The sequence below is a fragment of the Hemiscyllium ocellatum genome, chromosome 3 (assembly GCF_020745735.1).
Source record: "Hemiscyllium ocellatum isolate sHemOce1 chromosome 3, sHemOce1.pat.X.cur, whole genome shotgun sequence".
Lineage (NCBI taxonomy): Eukaryota > Metazoa > Chordata > Chondrichthyes > Orectolobiformes > Hemiscylliidae > Hemiscyllium > Hemiscyllium ocellatum.
The window spans coordinates 45,463,216-45,477,751 of NC_083403.1; the positions used below are offsets into that span (position 1 = coordinate 45,463,216).

At 39.9% G+C, this 14,536-nt stretch overlaps 1 protein-coding gene across 2 annotated transcripts in view; it reads right to left on the minus strand.

Annotated features, from left to right (window-relative positions):
* The window catches only part of rngtt (RNA guanylyltransferase and 5'-phosphatase), a 420,807-nt gene that overhangs the window by 39,944 nt on the left and 366,327 nt on the right, over positions 1-14,536 (minus strand). For both annotated transcript variants that reach the window (XM_060856948.1, XM_060856941.1), the window contains one exon: positions 8,958-9,081. In XM_060856948.1, the coding sequence (XP_060712931.1) occupies positions 8,958-9,081 (124 nt within the window). The remainder of the gene's footprint in view (positions 1-8,957; positions 9,082-14,536) is intronic.

Consider the following 14,536-nt stretch of genomic DNA (forward strand, 5'->3'; position numbering starts at 1 on the left):
AGGGATAGACAACACGGTTTTGTGATGTGTAGGTCATGCCTTACAAACCTTATTGAGTTCTTTGAGGAGGTGACCAAACAGGTGAATGAGGGTAAAGCCATTGGTGTGGTGTATATGGATTTCAGTAAGGCGTTTGATAAGGTTCCACATAGTAGGCTTGGGATTGAGGGCGATTTAGTGGTTTGGATCAGAAATTGGCTTGCAGAAAGGCGACAGAGGGTGGTGGTTGTTGGAAAATGTTCATCCTGGAGTTCAGTTACTAGTGGTGTTACTAGGATCTGTTTTGGGTCCACTGCTGTTTGTCATTTTTATAAACAACCTGGACGAGGGTAGAAGGATGGTTTAGTAAATTTGCAGACGACACTTAGGTCGGTACAGTTGAGGATAATGCCAGAGGATGTTGTAGGTTACAGAGGGACATAGATAAGCTGCAGAGCTGGGCTGAAAAGTGGCATACAGAGTTTAATACGGAAAAGTGTGAGGTGACTCACTTTGGAAGGAGTAACAGGAATGCAGAGTACTGGGCAAATGGTAGCTTTCTTGGTAATATAGATGAGCAGAGAGATCCGTGTCCATGTGCATAGATCCCTCAAAGTTCCCACCCAGGTTGATAGGACTGTTAAGAAGGCATGCGGTGTATGAGCTTTTATCAGTAGAGGGATTGAGTTTCAGAACCATGAGGTCTTGCTGCAGCTGTTCAAAACTCTGGTGCGACCACATTTGGAGTATTGTATGCAGTTCTGGTCACCGCATTATAGGAAGGATGTGGAAGCTTTGGAAAGGGTTCAGAGGAGATTTACTAGGATGTTGCCTGGTATGGAGGGAAAGTCTTACGAGGAAAGGTTGAGGAACTTGAGGTTGTTTTCATTAGAGAGAAGCAGTTTGAGAGGTGACTTGAGACATATAAGATAATCAGAGGGTTAGATCGGGTGGGCAGTGAGAGCCTTTTTCCTTTGATGGTGATTGTGAGCACGAGGGGGCATAGCTTAAATTGAGGGGTGATAGATATAGGACAGATGCCAGAGCTAGTTTCTTTACTCAGAGAGTAGTAGGAGCGTGGAACGCACTGCCTGCAACAGTTGTAGACTCGCCACCTTTATGGGCTTTTAAATGGTCATTGTATAGGCACATAGTCAAGAGTGGAATGATGTAGGTTAGATGGGCTTCAGATTGGTTTCACAGGGCTGTGCAACATTGAGGGCCAAAAGGTCTGTACTGCACTGCAATGTTCTTTGTTCTACATTACCCCTTTATTCCCAAGAATACCCTTTACAAATGCTCAAATGTCAGTAAAAACTGTCCACTATCTTCACACTACAAGTTTATTGCTTATACTCAGAATGGGATAGCTACAACCTGTTTCCTTAGGGAAATTACTGTGCAATCACTAGATGCTTTTTCCCTTCAACTTGTATCACTCTTTGAGACAGCTAGATCAAGTGGTAAGCTAAAAGTATTATTAATTTAAACTTTAGAACACACAGGAGTTTCCTGAATTCAGCTAACTGTTTTGCCTTCAGTTTCTGGCAGACCCAGACACAGACTGCCTTGACTTTCTGGATTATTTTACGTTTATCTGTCTTACAGGACCTCTGTAGCCACTCTTCAGATTTGAAAACAAAATCTGCACTGATATTTCAGTGCAGTTCAAGGTAGGAATGACCACACTGGAATTGTCATTTCAGATGTGGTATTAAACAGAGGCCCAGTCTACCCTCTCAGGTGGACTTAAAATTCTTGCACTAATTTGAAGAAGAGTGGGGTAATTCTCCCCTACGTTTTGGCCAAAATTTCTGTCAACTGGTATTAGTAAAATTACAAATTATCTGGTCATAATCACATTGCTGTCTTAGCTTTGGTGAGACAGTACGAACAGCACCGTGCCCATTTTTGATCTCCTAATTCAAGGATGGATTTGATTTTATTGTCACATTTATTCAAGTACAAAAGTATATGAGCACAGTGAAAAGTGCATAATGTCACCACACAAGGCACCATCTTAGGTACAAGTATCTAGTTGTAGAATCTTAAGAACAAGGTAGAAAGAAAGAACAAAGTTAAAAATTAAACTAGACACTTTCTTAGTTTTAAGAAGAAAATAAAGAAACAAAGCTGAAAGTTCAAACATTACAGTTTTAAAGTGCTTAGCCACTGTGGGACCATACTTCAAGGAATTACCTCAAGGGAGATACTTGTATTAGAGGCAGTGCAGAAAAGGTTCACTAGATTGATTCCTGGATAAAAGCATATTACTACAAGGAAAGGTCGAGCAGATTGGGCCTATGCTCATGATAATTCAGAAAGAATGAGAGATGATTCATTTGAAATAGGCAAGGTTCGGATGGGGCTTTGACACGGACTATGGAGAGAAGAGGAATAGTACCAGAGGACTGGAGGATAGCGAATGTGGTCCCATTGTTCAAGAAAGGGAGTAGGGATAGCCCTAGTAACTATAGGCCAGTGAGTCTGACTTCAGTGGTGGGCAAAGTCTTAGAGAGAATGGTAAGGGATAAGATTTATGAACATCTGGGTAGGAATAACGTGATCAGGGATAGCCAGCATGGTTTTGTGAAGGGCAGGTCGTGCCTCACAAACCTTATTGAGTTCTTTGAGAAGGTGACTAAGGAAGTGGATGAGGGTAAAGCAGTAGATGTTGTGTATATGGATTTTAGTAAGGCGTTCGATAAGGTTCCCCATGGTAGGCTAATGCTAAAACTTCGGAGGTATGGCATTGAGGATACATTAGAGGTTTGGATTAGGAATTGGCTGGCTGGAAGGAGACAGAGGGTAGTAGTTGATGGATTATGTTCATCTTGGAGCGCAGTTACTAGCGGTGTACCACAAGGATCTGTTTTGGGACCATTGCTTTTTGTTATCTTTATAAATGATCTAGAGGAAGGACTTGAAAGCTGGGTAAGCAAGTTTGCGGATGACACAAAAGTCGGTGGAGTTGTGGATAGTGAGGAAGGAAGTGGTAGGTTACAGCGGGATATAGATAAGTTGCAGAGCTGGGCGGAAATGTGGCAAATGGAATTCAATGTAGCTAAGTGCGAAGTCGTTCACTTTGGTAGGAATAACAAGATGATGGATTACTGGGCTAATGGTAGGCTACTTGGTAGTGTGGATGAGCAGAGGGATCTTGGTGTCTATGTACACAGATCTCTGAAAGTTGCCACCCAGGTAAATAGTGCTGTGAGGAAGGCATATGGTGTACTGGGCTTTATTGGCAGAGGAATTGAGTTCCGGAGTCCTGAGGTCATGTTGCAGTTGTATAAGACTCTGGTGAGGCCTCATCTGGAGTATTGTGTGCAGTTTTGGTCGCCATACTATAGGAAGGATGTGGAAGCTTTAGAACGAGTGCAGAGGAGGTTTACCAGGATGTTGCCTGGAATGGTAGGAAAATCTTATGAGGAAAGGCTGAGGCACTTGGGGCTGTTCTCATTGGAGAAGAGAAGGTTTAGGGGAGATCTGATAGAAGTGTATATGATGATTAGGGGTTTAGATAGGGTAGATACTAAGAACCTTTTACCGCTAATGGAGTCAGGTGTTACTAGGGGACATAGCTTTAAATTAAGGGGTGGTAGGTATAGGACAGATGTTAGGGGTAGATTCTTCACACAGCGGGTTGTGAGTTCATGGAATGCCCTGCCCGTATCAGTGGTGAACTCTCCTTCTTTATGGTCATTTAAGCGGGCATTGGATAGGCATTTGGAAGTTATTGGGCTAGTATAGGTTAGGTAGGATTCGGTCGGCGCAACATCGAGGGCCGAAGGGCCTGTACTGCGCTGTATCCTTCTACGTTCTATGTTCTAAGATGTTTCCTCAGTGGAGAAATCTAGAATTGAATGTGAGGTTTCAAAATTGCAAATCAAATATGGTAACAGAATTAAAGAGTGGCATTCTAGGTAAAACTAATACCTCAGCAGTTCCATTTGAACCGCCTCAAAACTTGCCATAGTGCCAAAGAGATAGCGATTCAGGATAGTCTCGATTACAAGGTTTAATTTGGTATGTGTGATAGAAGCAAACAGTTCAAATTGATAACAGATAGAGGAAGTTGCTGTTTTGCTTTGTCATGAACTGTATCTCATAGATGAAATGCCAACAGGACATAGTATTCAATTAGGCTTGCACTTAGAGCAAAGAAATATTAATTTCATCATTCACTGCATGGAATATGCATGGTCTAGCTTCAAATTGTGGAAGAGATCTACATTGATGCTTGTGGGAGAAAGCTGTTAGCAGATTTAAATCGGGAAGCTGTTGAAAAGCAGCTGGTACCTGAAAGCAATCAAACCTAGAACCTGAGGTACTCAGCTGGAAAGGAAACGTTGAAGCCAAAGGCTAACAAAAGGACCCTCAGAGAATCCTACTTTGGAGAAGATGAAACACCTATGAGAATTCAAGTGGATTCTGGAGGGATCTAGCATACCTTTCGGGTTAGTTTCTAATGAAGTGAATGCACCTTTATAATTGTTGTAACCTATCAGGGAATTCTCGAGAAGATGGTTGCGGGGATAGGAAAATGAAGAATTGAATTTATGGCATTAGCAATTACAAACTATAGTGTTCAGTTAGATAAGGAATTGTTTCAGTTAATTCTTCTTAGATACAATAAAGTTTGTTTTTGTTTAAGAACATGAAATCTCCTGGCAGTGCTCTGTTGGTTAATAGTTAGGATCTTCGATTTTTCATGAAACATTAACCAATGCTAACAGAATAGTAATGGGGTACATCATTTAAGATGAGGAGAAATATTTCTCTGCAAGTGTTATGAATTTTTGGAATTCCCTACCAGTGGCCAGTGATGGCGGTGCCATTGAACAATTTCAAGGTTGAGAATTGTTGAACCATGGGGGTAGTGTAGATGGGACCAAGATTCAATCACCCATGACAACAGTGAATGCCAAAGCAGTCTTCAAGGGCAACAAAGCTTATACCTGCTCCAATGTTCTAATGTTCTTTTGGGCAACATTTCCTCTTATACCTGTGGCCAATCAGCAACCTGGGAACTATTGCACAATGAAATTTTCACGTTACGCACATCTTCATCAGTTTATTGGAAGAAATCTCCAGTATAATGGAGTATGACCTTTAAAGCGTAAGATGCTCATGGACAGAAGAGTTGGTGTTCAATGAAGTTTCTAACCCACCAACACAAGGAAATCTTAGAGGGAGCATTGTTTGTGGGATTGCAGTGTGCGTAAATTTGTTGCTGCATTTCCTACATTGCAGGCTTCATGTAGCATTAGGAAGAAGGAACCTCGTTAATCTTGTGCACTGCTTCCAAGTTTTGGTGAATCCCATTTTAAATTTTTTGACCAATATATTATATCATTACATAACTGTCAGTTTTGCTATAACGCGGTAGTTCCATTTTCATGCAATCCCATGTTATAACCAAGACATGCTTCACAACTTTGTGCTATAAAAAGTGTTCCCAATTCATCAAACGTGTTTTAGTGAATTCGTATTAACGAAATGCACATTACAGCAGAATGACCTGTACATCAAAATGTATGATATATTCTTGGGACAGGGGATATATCACAGGGCTCAACAGCTGTGACTAGAGGCTCTAGGGAGCCTGCTGTGCTCAGATCAGATTAGATTCTCTACAGTGTGGAAACAGGCCCTTTGGCCCAACAAGTCCACACCGCCCCTCCGAAGATAAACCCACCCAAACCCATTCCCCTGCCCTATATTTATCCCTGACTAATGCAGCTAACACTATGGACAATTTAGCATAGCCAATTCAGGAGCCACTTTGTTCAGTTTGGGGTTAGGGGGCAGAGGTCCAGGTCTGGAGCAGTACCAGGGCCTATGATTTCTGCCCCTGTTCCTGGTGGAACTTCCATTATCTGTGGCCCATGATGTGAGAAGAATCGAGAATGGATTCGGCACTGGACCTCCAATGACAAACCCTGCAGCATGTTTCTTTTTGGTCTCTATAAAGAGGACAGTGGTAACATGTTATCAAGGATAATGTTATGGACTGCTGTACTAGCCTTGTTACGTTTTTATGTTCACCATTATCTGCAACCAATCCTGACTTTGCTGTCACTCAGTACTGGACACCAAAGTGAGGCCAAGGACTTTTGGCCCTATAGTCAGTACTAGTCCCTGTGATTTATCTTTACTGAACTTGGTTACTAGACCTTATGATTGGCAACAAATGAATACTTGTAACTAGAAACTGCTCATTTTTTTTCGGAAAGCAATTTGACAGTTTGCTTAGTGAAAGCAAACACATTACCCGATTCAGAGATACAGTGACAACTAAAACGACAGTGACAAATTAAACTGAGTAAAACAAGTAATCCTTTCTGGCCACGTTATATCAGTGCGCAAGAACTGCATAATATGATTTTATCTTTCCACTCTTGAACAGCAGCAAAATATTTAATTTCAGCAAGATTCTGAGGAACCCCAGTGATGATAAGGCTTTAAAAATAGTTAGGAAAAGGAATGTAGGGTAGGAAATGTCACTATCCTTTTTCAAATCAAGCAGTAACAAAGAATTATCATTAACATCCTTTTGTTCATCTTTATTTTTGTCTGTCTTGGGTTATATTTGTGTTTGAACAGTGAACAGTGAACAAAAGGCAGTAACCTAGTGATTAACTGAACTGCAGCTCTCTCATATTGTTACATTTGATGACACCCACAATATTATCTGCATTTATTGTTCAAAGACAAAAGAAAACAGAAAAGAAAAAAATATTATGAATTTCTTGGCCATCTGAGTTCGACTTTATTTTATTTCCAAAGCATGTTAATTCTGTACTATCTGTTTTCCACTACTGCTCAGGGCTAATTTCTTTCACATCAACATAATTATTCTTGCTTCTTTAATTTAAGTGGTGAAGCATTATTTCTCTTCTTATTTGCTGGAGTACAGCTCAATGGACAGCGCCATACCTCCACTACTGAATAAAATAGCTATTCTTCACTAAAGTCTAGATGACAAATGGCGGCAAGGTGCAAATGGCTTCACAGTTCTGTTTATTATTCTTATAGTGCTTCAACAACCACAGCTTCGGTTTGGATTTAAAGAATAGCAATCTAAAATAGCTTATCTCACCTGTTCCTCAACCAAAACAGTGAGGAAAACATCCTTCTTTTTGCCTGTTCTTAGACCAGTGAATTTGCCACAGCTCAGAAATTAATTCTGAGCATTTGGCTGTTTACTTTAACACTGTATCATGGAGAGGAAGAAGCAGCATGAATAAAACAAGAGATGTGTTGGTTATCACTCACATCTGTTCAGAAACGGCAATTCAACTTCTTTTAGGATGCTTTATTACAGCACTGTAATATTGAGGAGGGTAATCATGCCAGTCAAAGCAATCTGAACATTTGGAGATTTGCTACAGAAATCTGCACAAAACCGCTTGCGTAAGTATGAATGCCTACGAGAAATAATTGGCATTCCAACTACAAGTCAATAACTGAAAACAAAAACATCAGGGATGATAAAAGGGCATTTATTCTGTTTCTACATTACGAAGTAATATTGTTAATTGGTTAACTGGATAGATTTAACGATGTACAATATCCCTTAGCAGTTTGATTCCCTTGAATCTGAAGGCATTATGAAGATTTATTAGCTTGTGTTCAGAATATTTATATTTTGAACACTATCTTCATTTTTAACAAATTCCTTTAATAATGTTCATAAAATAGAAATGAATGACATGTGAATTTTGCTTGCTCAACAGATTCCAGACTGAACAATCCAATACAATATAAAATCAGCAGAACAGATATGGATGCATGTAAAGTATTCCTTAGAGGGAAACAACTCTGTTTTCTGCTGGCATGGGCAGTGATTATGATGACAACTACACAGGGGATTCTCTCAACATTAGCTTGCATTTTTTTAAAAAATCCAAAGTAGGAACAAACAAAAAGGCATTGTGCAATAGTGGAAGAAAGATCAAGTTATGCCTGAAGTTATTTGCAGACAAGGAGGCTAAGGTGATTGAAAACTTTCTAATTGAATATGGGGAGAAGGCAAGAGGCAAGTGCAGGAGCAGGAACACAAAATTGTTGCAGGTTCTGAGAAAAGGGTAAGTCAGGCCATAAGTGAGAACAAGGATTTGGAAGAGGATACATTAGGTACAGGAAGCCAGTGAAAGTTGTCAATGGCAGCAAAAATCAGTGTGATAAGGAATAAGGAATGCTTTGATTGAAGTGCTATGGTACATTAGATTGGGCTTTGTGCTTTGGGAAACTGGAATTCAGTATAGTCAGAAGCTCTAACACCAGGGACCAATCACACCTTGACTAGTCTGGATGTTAAACCAACTGGAAAAAGTACAGATAGACAGCTTGTAGTGTATTCATTATGTTTTAAATCTAATGTTTACGTACTATCCACATTTAATAAAGAGGCAGTTGAAATTTGGACTGCTGAAGGAACTAGCATTGCAAATTACACTAAATTTGACACCACCAGTGTCTTTACGTGAGCAGGTAGGAAGCCATGTTGACATGCTATTGGTTCTTATAGATCAAGTGGTACAGCTACAGGCTGCTGGGTTCAATCAATAATATATAATGATACAGTGCACGCAGGTTCAATCAGAACATGTAGCAAGGCACTGGAATCTGAGTATGCTGGAAGAGACATAGTAAACTTGGCATACAACTTAAGTTCCCTTATCTCCCACACTTTGAAACATCCCATCACACTGGTTCTGTAAGGTTACTTTCCAGGTCACATCAATGTTCGCCCTCCACAAATGACAGGCATTTGAGCTTCTGAGCAGTTTCTGTTTTCATTCAAGGTCTCACCATTACTAAAAAGATTTGTAGCATTTTGGAAGAGGATTGCTTCATTATTTAGAATTTATTTTGCGATATTAGGGGACAATTTAGTGTTAATTAGTTAATTGTTTTCTAGCATATTCTTTAGATCATTAGTCCACTTGAAATTTTTAAGAACTCCTTACCCATAGCTGTGTCATAGGAATTTGGGAAGCTCTTGTCTAATCTTTCACGCATAATAACCCAGCTGTTGTTTTCAAACTTGCATTCAATGATCTTGTTGTCATATATTTTCAGTTCTTTGGTTACCTGAAGTACAAAACAGATGAGAAATAAGAAAATGATTCCAAAGAAAAGTTTATTAATAAAGTATTCACATGACCAGAGAAGCCTTTTCTATTCCATTTCCCAGATGTGCACAGGATTAATAAGGTTAATAAAACCGAATAGGTCACATTTAGGAAATATTCAACCACATTGCAACTAGATATGTCAGGCAAGGTCAACATGGACATTGTTTAAAAGAAATACCATAGGATATTGCATGGAAACTTCCCCATATATTAAAACTTAGAGATAAAAAGTATCTGTAAGACCTTAAGAAATATGAACAGGACTGGTCCATTCAATCCTTCAACAGAATCATGGTTGATCCACCATTCCTCAGGTCCACTTTCCAACCCTTTCCCCATAGATTCCCCAAGTGATCAAGAATTTATTTATTTTAGCCTTAAATATATGCAAACCTCTGCCCCCACATCTCTCTGGGGCAAGGAGTTCCAAAGATTCTCAACCATCCGAGAAGAAATTCCTCCTCACCTCAGTCTTAAACTGGTGCCCCGTTTTTCTGAGACTATGTCCTCTGAACCCATGTGAACAGAAACATACTCTAAGCATTTGTCCTGTCAAGTCCCTTAAAAATCCTATATATTTCAATGAGATCACCCTTCATTCTTCTAAATTCCAGTGAGTAGCATCCCAACCTGTTTAGCTTTTGTATGTAGAACAATCCCTCCATTTCAATGATCATCCCCAATCAACTGTAATTTTGTCAGAGATTCAAGAAAATACTGTAAAATCAAATTTTTTTAACGTTATAACTGTTCAAACAATTGCCACCAACTTTTAATCTCAAAAATAAAATTACCAAGTAGCAATCTGTATGCCCATACAAACACACACGGCAAATTAATAAGTGGACCAATTTCACAGTAGAAGTGTAGGTAGGGGATAAACTCAGAAACTGCCCCTTGGTCATTCGACTTCATACAAGGATAGCTCAGAATAGTTTGTTTTTACTTCCTTAATATTTGGAAGAAGTATATAACCTTTATTCAGCATATCTGATGGCCAAGTTTGTGCTTGGGAAATCATGTCTCATGAACTTGATTTGAAAAAGTAACACAGAGGACAGACAAGGGCAGAGTGATGATTGTGATCAAATGGACTTCAATAAGGCATGGGAGACTAGTTAGCAAGGTTAGATCTCATGGAATACAGGAAGAATTAGCCAGTTGGATACAGAACTGGCTTGAAGGTAGGAGACAGAGGGTGGTGGTGGAGGGTTGTTTTTCAGACCAGAGGCCTGTGGCCAGCAGTGAGCCACAAGAATCGGAGCTGGATCCACTACCTTTTGTCATTTATTTAAATGATTTGGATATGAACATAGGAGATATAGTTAGTAAGTTTGCTGATGACACCAAAATTGGACGTGTAATGGACAGTGAAGAAGATGACCTCAGATTACAACGGGATCTTGATCAGATGAGCCAATGGGCTGAGGAGTTGCTGATGGAGTTTAATTTAGATAAATGCGAGGTGCTGCATTTTGGGAAAGCAAACCTTAACAGGTCTTATACACTTAATGGTCAGGTCCTAAGGAGTTTTGCTGAACAAAGAGATCTTGGGGTGCGGTTCATAGCTCCTTGAAAGTAGAGTCGCAGGTAGATAGGATGGTGAAGAAGGCATTTGGTATGCTTTCCTTTATTGGTCAAGAGTATTGAGTACAGGAATTGAGGGGTCATGTTGCAGCTGTACAGGACATTGGTTAGGCCACTGTTGGAATATTGCGTGCAATTCTTGTCTCCTTCCTATCGGAAGGATAATGTGAAACTTGAAAGGGTTCAGAAAAGATTTACAAAGATTTTGAAGCATTGGAGGATTTGAGCTATAGGGAGAGGCTGAATGGGTTGGGGCTATCTTCCCTGGAGTATCGAAGGCTGATGGGTGACCTTATGGAGGTTTAAAAAATCATGAGAGGCATGGATATGATAAATAGACAAAGTATCTTCCCTGGGATGGGTGAGTCCAGAACTTGAGGGCATATGTTTAGGGTGAGGGGAGGTGAATATAAAAGAGACCTAAGGGGCAAATGTTTCATGCAGAGGGTGGTGCATGTATGGAATGAGCATCTGGATGGGTATATGAATAGGAAGGGCTTGGAGTGATAAGGGCCAAGTGCTGGCAAATGGGACTAGATTAGGTTGGGATATCTGGGCAGTATGGACTATTTGGACTGAAGGGTCTGTTTCCATGCTGTACATCTTTATGACTCTGAAGTCTGAAATTAAAGAAGTCACTCAGTCATGACTTAATGTCACATATTCACATTCAATCAATGTTGCTGCGCAACTCATTAGATTATCACTTACTGCATCACCTTTTAAATTCAAAATTACAAGCTACTGCATATATTTTCACTACCTACTTTAAAAAAGTCCACATAATGTCTAAATGATGATTGCTAATGGTTTTGTCATAGAAACTGAACTGGAGATACAAGCCAGTTTAACAGTAGAAAGAGACAGACTAACAATTTACACAGACAGCAATTTACAACGCTACAACCCTAGAACTTTAACTGTCTGCATTTCTTTTTAAAAACTCCATCAATAATGTTATGCAGACGCAGTCAATCCTGCGATTATAGAACGCAAAACAGTAGAGCACAGGAACGGGCCCTTCGGCCCACGATGTGCCAAACATGACGCCAAATTAAAGCTAATCCTTTCTGCCTGCCCTTGGTCCATATCCCTTCATCCCTTGCATATTCATGTGTTTATTTAAAAGTTCCTTAAATGCCCCTATCCTATCTGCCTCCATCACCACCCCGAACAGCATGTTCCAGACTCCTACCACTATGTGTAAAAAACTTCTCCCTCACATCTCCTTTGCACTTTCCCCCTATCAGATGTTGAAATGTGGCTGTTGATATTATCAGGGCACAATGATGAATTTTTCAGAGGTGTCAAATTTCTCTATTACCTTCCAAAGACACTCACAGCTGACCATGTCAAAGGTCTTGATCAGGTCAGCAAATTGATTTCGAGGTCCATGTTCTGTTTTTGCCCTTCTGGAACTGTCCAACTGTAAACACTATAAGTATCAGTGGCTCCTTGACCTTTTCTTAAATGGCACTTCTTTCTTGGCAGCAAATTTTAGTTGAGAAATTACATTAAGAGATTCAGAAGAATTCTTGAGAAGGTATTGCTGATGCTGGAGTGCAGCAAGATTCCTCTATGATTGTGGAAGATTGGCAGGTTCCTTACCATTTGAACAGCTGGATAATGAAGGCACCTTTGTGTTCAAAACTGAGTCAACAATATGCTGCAGACATCGTCACTCCTGTGATCATAGAACACAGGACAGTACAGCACAGGAATCAGCCCTTTGGCCCGTTCTTGCTGGATAGTTCCTTGCTACCACACAGATTGAAAGAACTGTGAACTTTTTCAATCAGAAATTCACCTCCTGATTCATAAACCTCAGCTGAAACAGTATCAGTTCAGCGACAAGATTGCATTTGCCACTTCTAACAGTGTATGAAGGTCATCAAGAGAGTTGATATCAACCTGTTGCAGAGTCGTGATTGTTTCTTCATTCAGGGATAAAGGTTGATTGAAGACGTGGTTAAAATGCTCTGCGCTAAGAATATGTTGATCCATTTGCATTCCGGATCAATGATAAACAATTACACTGGGACCCTGTAGCCAGATTTCAGAGCAGTTCAGTCTTTTCCGGTCTTTGTAGTCTGCTTTTTGAATTCACCCAATTGTCTTGCATTGCCGAGCTTGCATTGGACAGTCCTGTGGACACTTTAGTAGCAGTCCACAAAAAAAGCCCACAAAGATGTTGCCTCTTTGTCAATAATTGCTGGATTTTCTCACTGTTTTAATTGAGTTAATCATGATGCTTTGAAGGGGTGTAGCTAAGGGCCTCTACAGTAGTGGCATGCACTATATCCTTGCATGTTTTAAAGAAGAATTATATTGGACACAAAACTTTAACTGGGTTTCTGTCCTCACAGATGATAGACCAGTCGAGTTTCTCCTGCATTCTCAAGGTTTGTTGTATTAGCTAGTGGCGTTTGGTTCTGCAAATGTGACACGTTCGTCACCTTCCTAGTAATTCCTCATTTAACACTGCGTTGTATTCCTGAAAAGTGTATTGTTTAGTGAAACAAGATTTTATTGTTCCTAATAGTTTTGGTTCTTTTGAAAGGCAAGTTGTAAGACAGATGCAGATAATTTACAGAGATAAATTGATACAATAAGTAAGTGGGCAAAAGTTTGGCAAATGACATATTTTGTAGTAAAATATGAAGTTGTTCATTTTGGAAGCGAGAACAAATGAACAGAGTATTATTTCAATGGAAAAAAAAACTGCGGAAAGCTGCAACATAAAAGGACTTAGGAGTGTTTGTGCATGAAATACAAAATGCTGGCACACAGATACAACAGGTAATTAGGAAGGCTAATGGAATTTAGACCCTTATTTTAAGGGTGTTGGAGTATAAGAGTGAGGCAGTCTTATTGCAACAGTATAAGATGTGGTGAGATCCAGATCTGGAGTACTGTGAGCAGCTTTAGTTCCCTTTCTTAAGGTAAGATTATACCATTGAAGTAGTTCAGAGAAGGTTCACTAGGATGATCCCTGATGTGGAGGGATGATTTTATGAACAAAGGTTAAACAGGTTGGGACTCTACTCACTGGAGTTTAGAAGAATGAGGGGTGGTCTCATTGAGCCATACAGGATTCTTAAGTGGCTTGACGGGTAAAAATGCTGAGAGGATGTTTTACCTCATGGGAGACTGTAGAAATATAGGGCATAGTCTCAGAATTAAGTAACGCCAATTTAAGATTGAGAGGAGGAATTTCTTCTCTCAGAGTTGAGTGAATCATTAGAATCAACTATGTCACTAACAGAAAGTGGGACAGGCAGACATTTGTGTAATGAAAGCTATGCGCAACAGTGACTGCTGGACTGATCATGGTCTTAAAAATTTCAAGGAACCTAGGTAGTCCATGAACATAAAAAGGTTTGGCACTCCTGCAATTATTCAGCAGATAAGGAGGTAGCTTTAAGATCATTAACCTCATCAAATGATGGACAAGGCTCAAAGGGCCTAATAACTTATTTAGAACAAAGAACAAAGATAATTTACAGTCCAGGAACAGGCCCTTTGGTCCTCCAAGCCTGAGCCGATCCAAATGTACTATCTAAACATGTCGCTCAATTCCTAAGCATCTGTATCTCTCTACTCCCCACCTACTCGTGCATCTGTCCAGACGCATCTTAAATGAATCTACCATGCCTGCTTCTACCACCTCTGCTGGCAACGCGTTCCAAACGCCAACCACCCTCTGTGTGAAGTAATTTGTAATCTGTATTTCTGCTGCAAAATTCCATGTTCCATCAATTTACCAAAACTGCTGTATGTAACACACATTTTCCTACTAAAATGGTGTAAGTTCTGATCAGTTG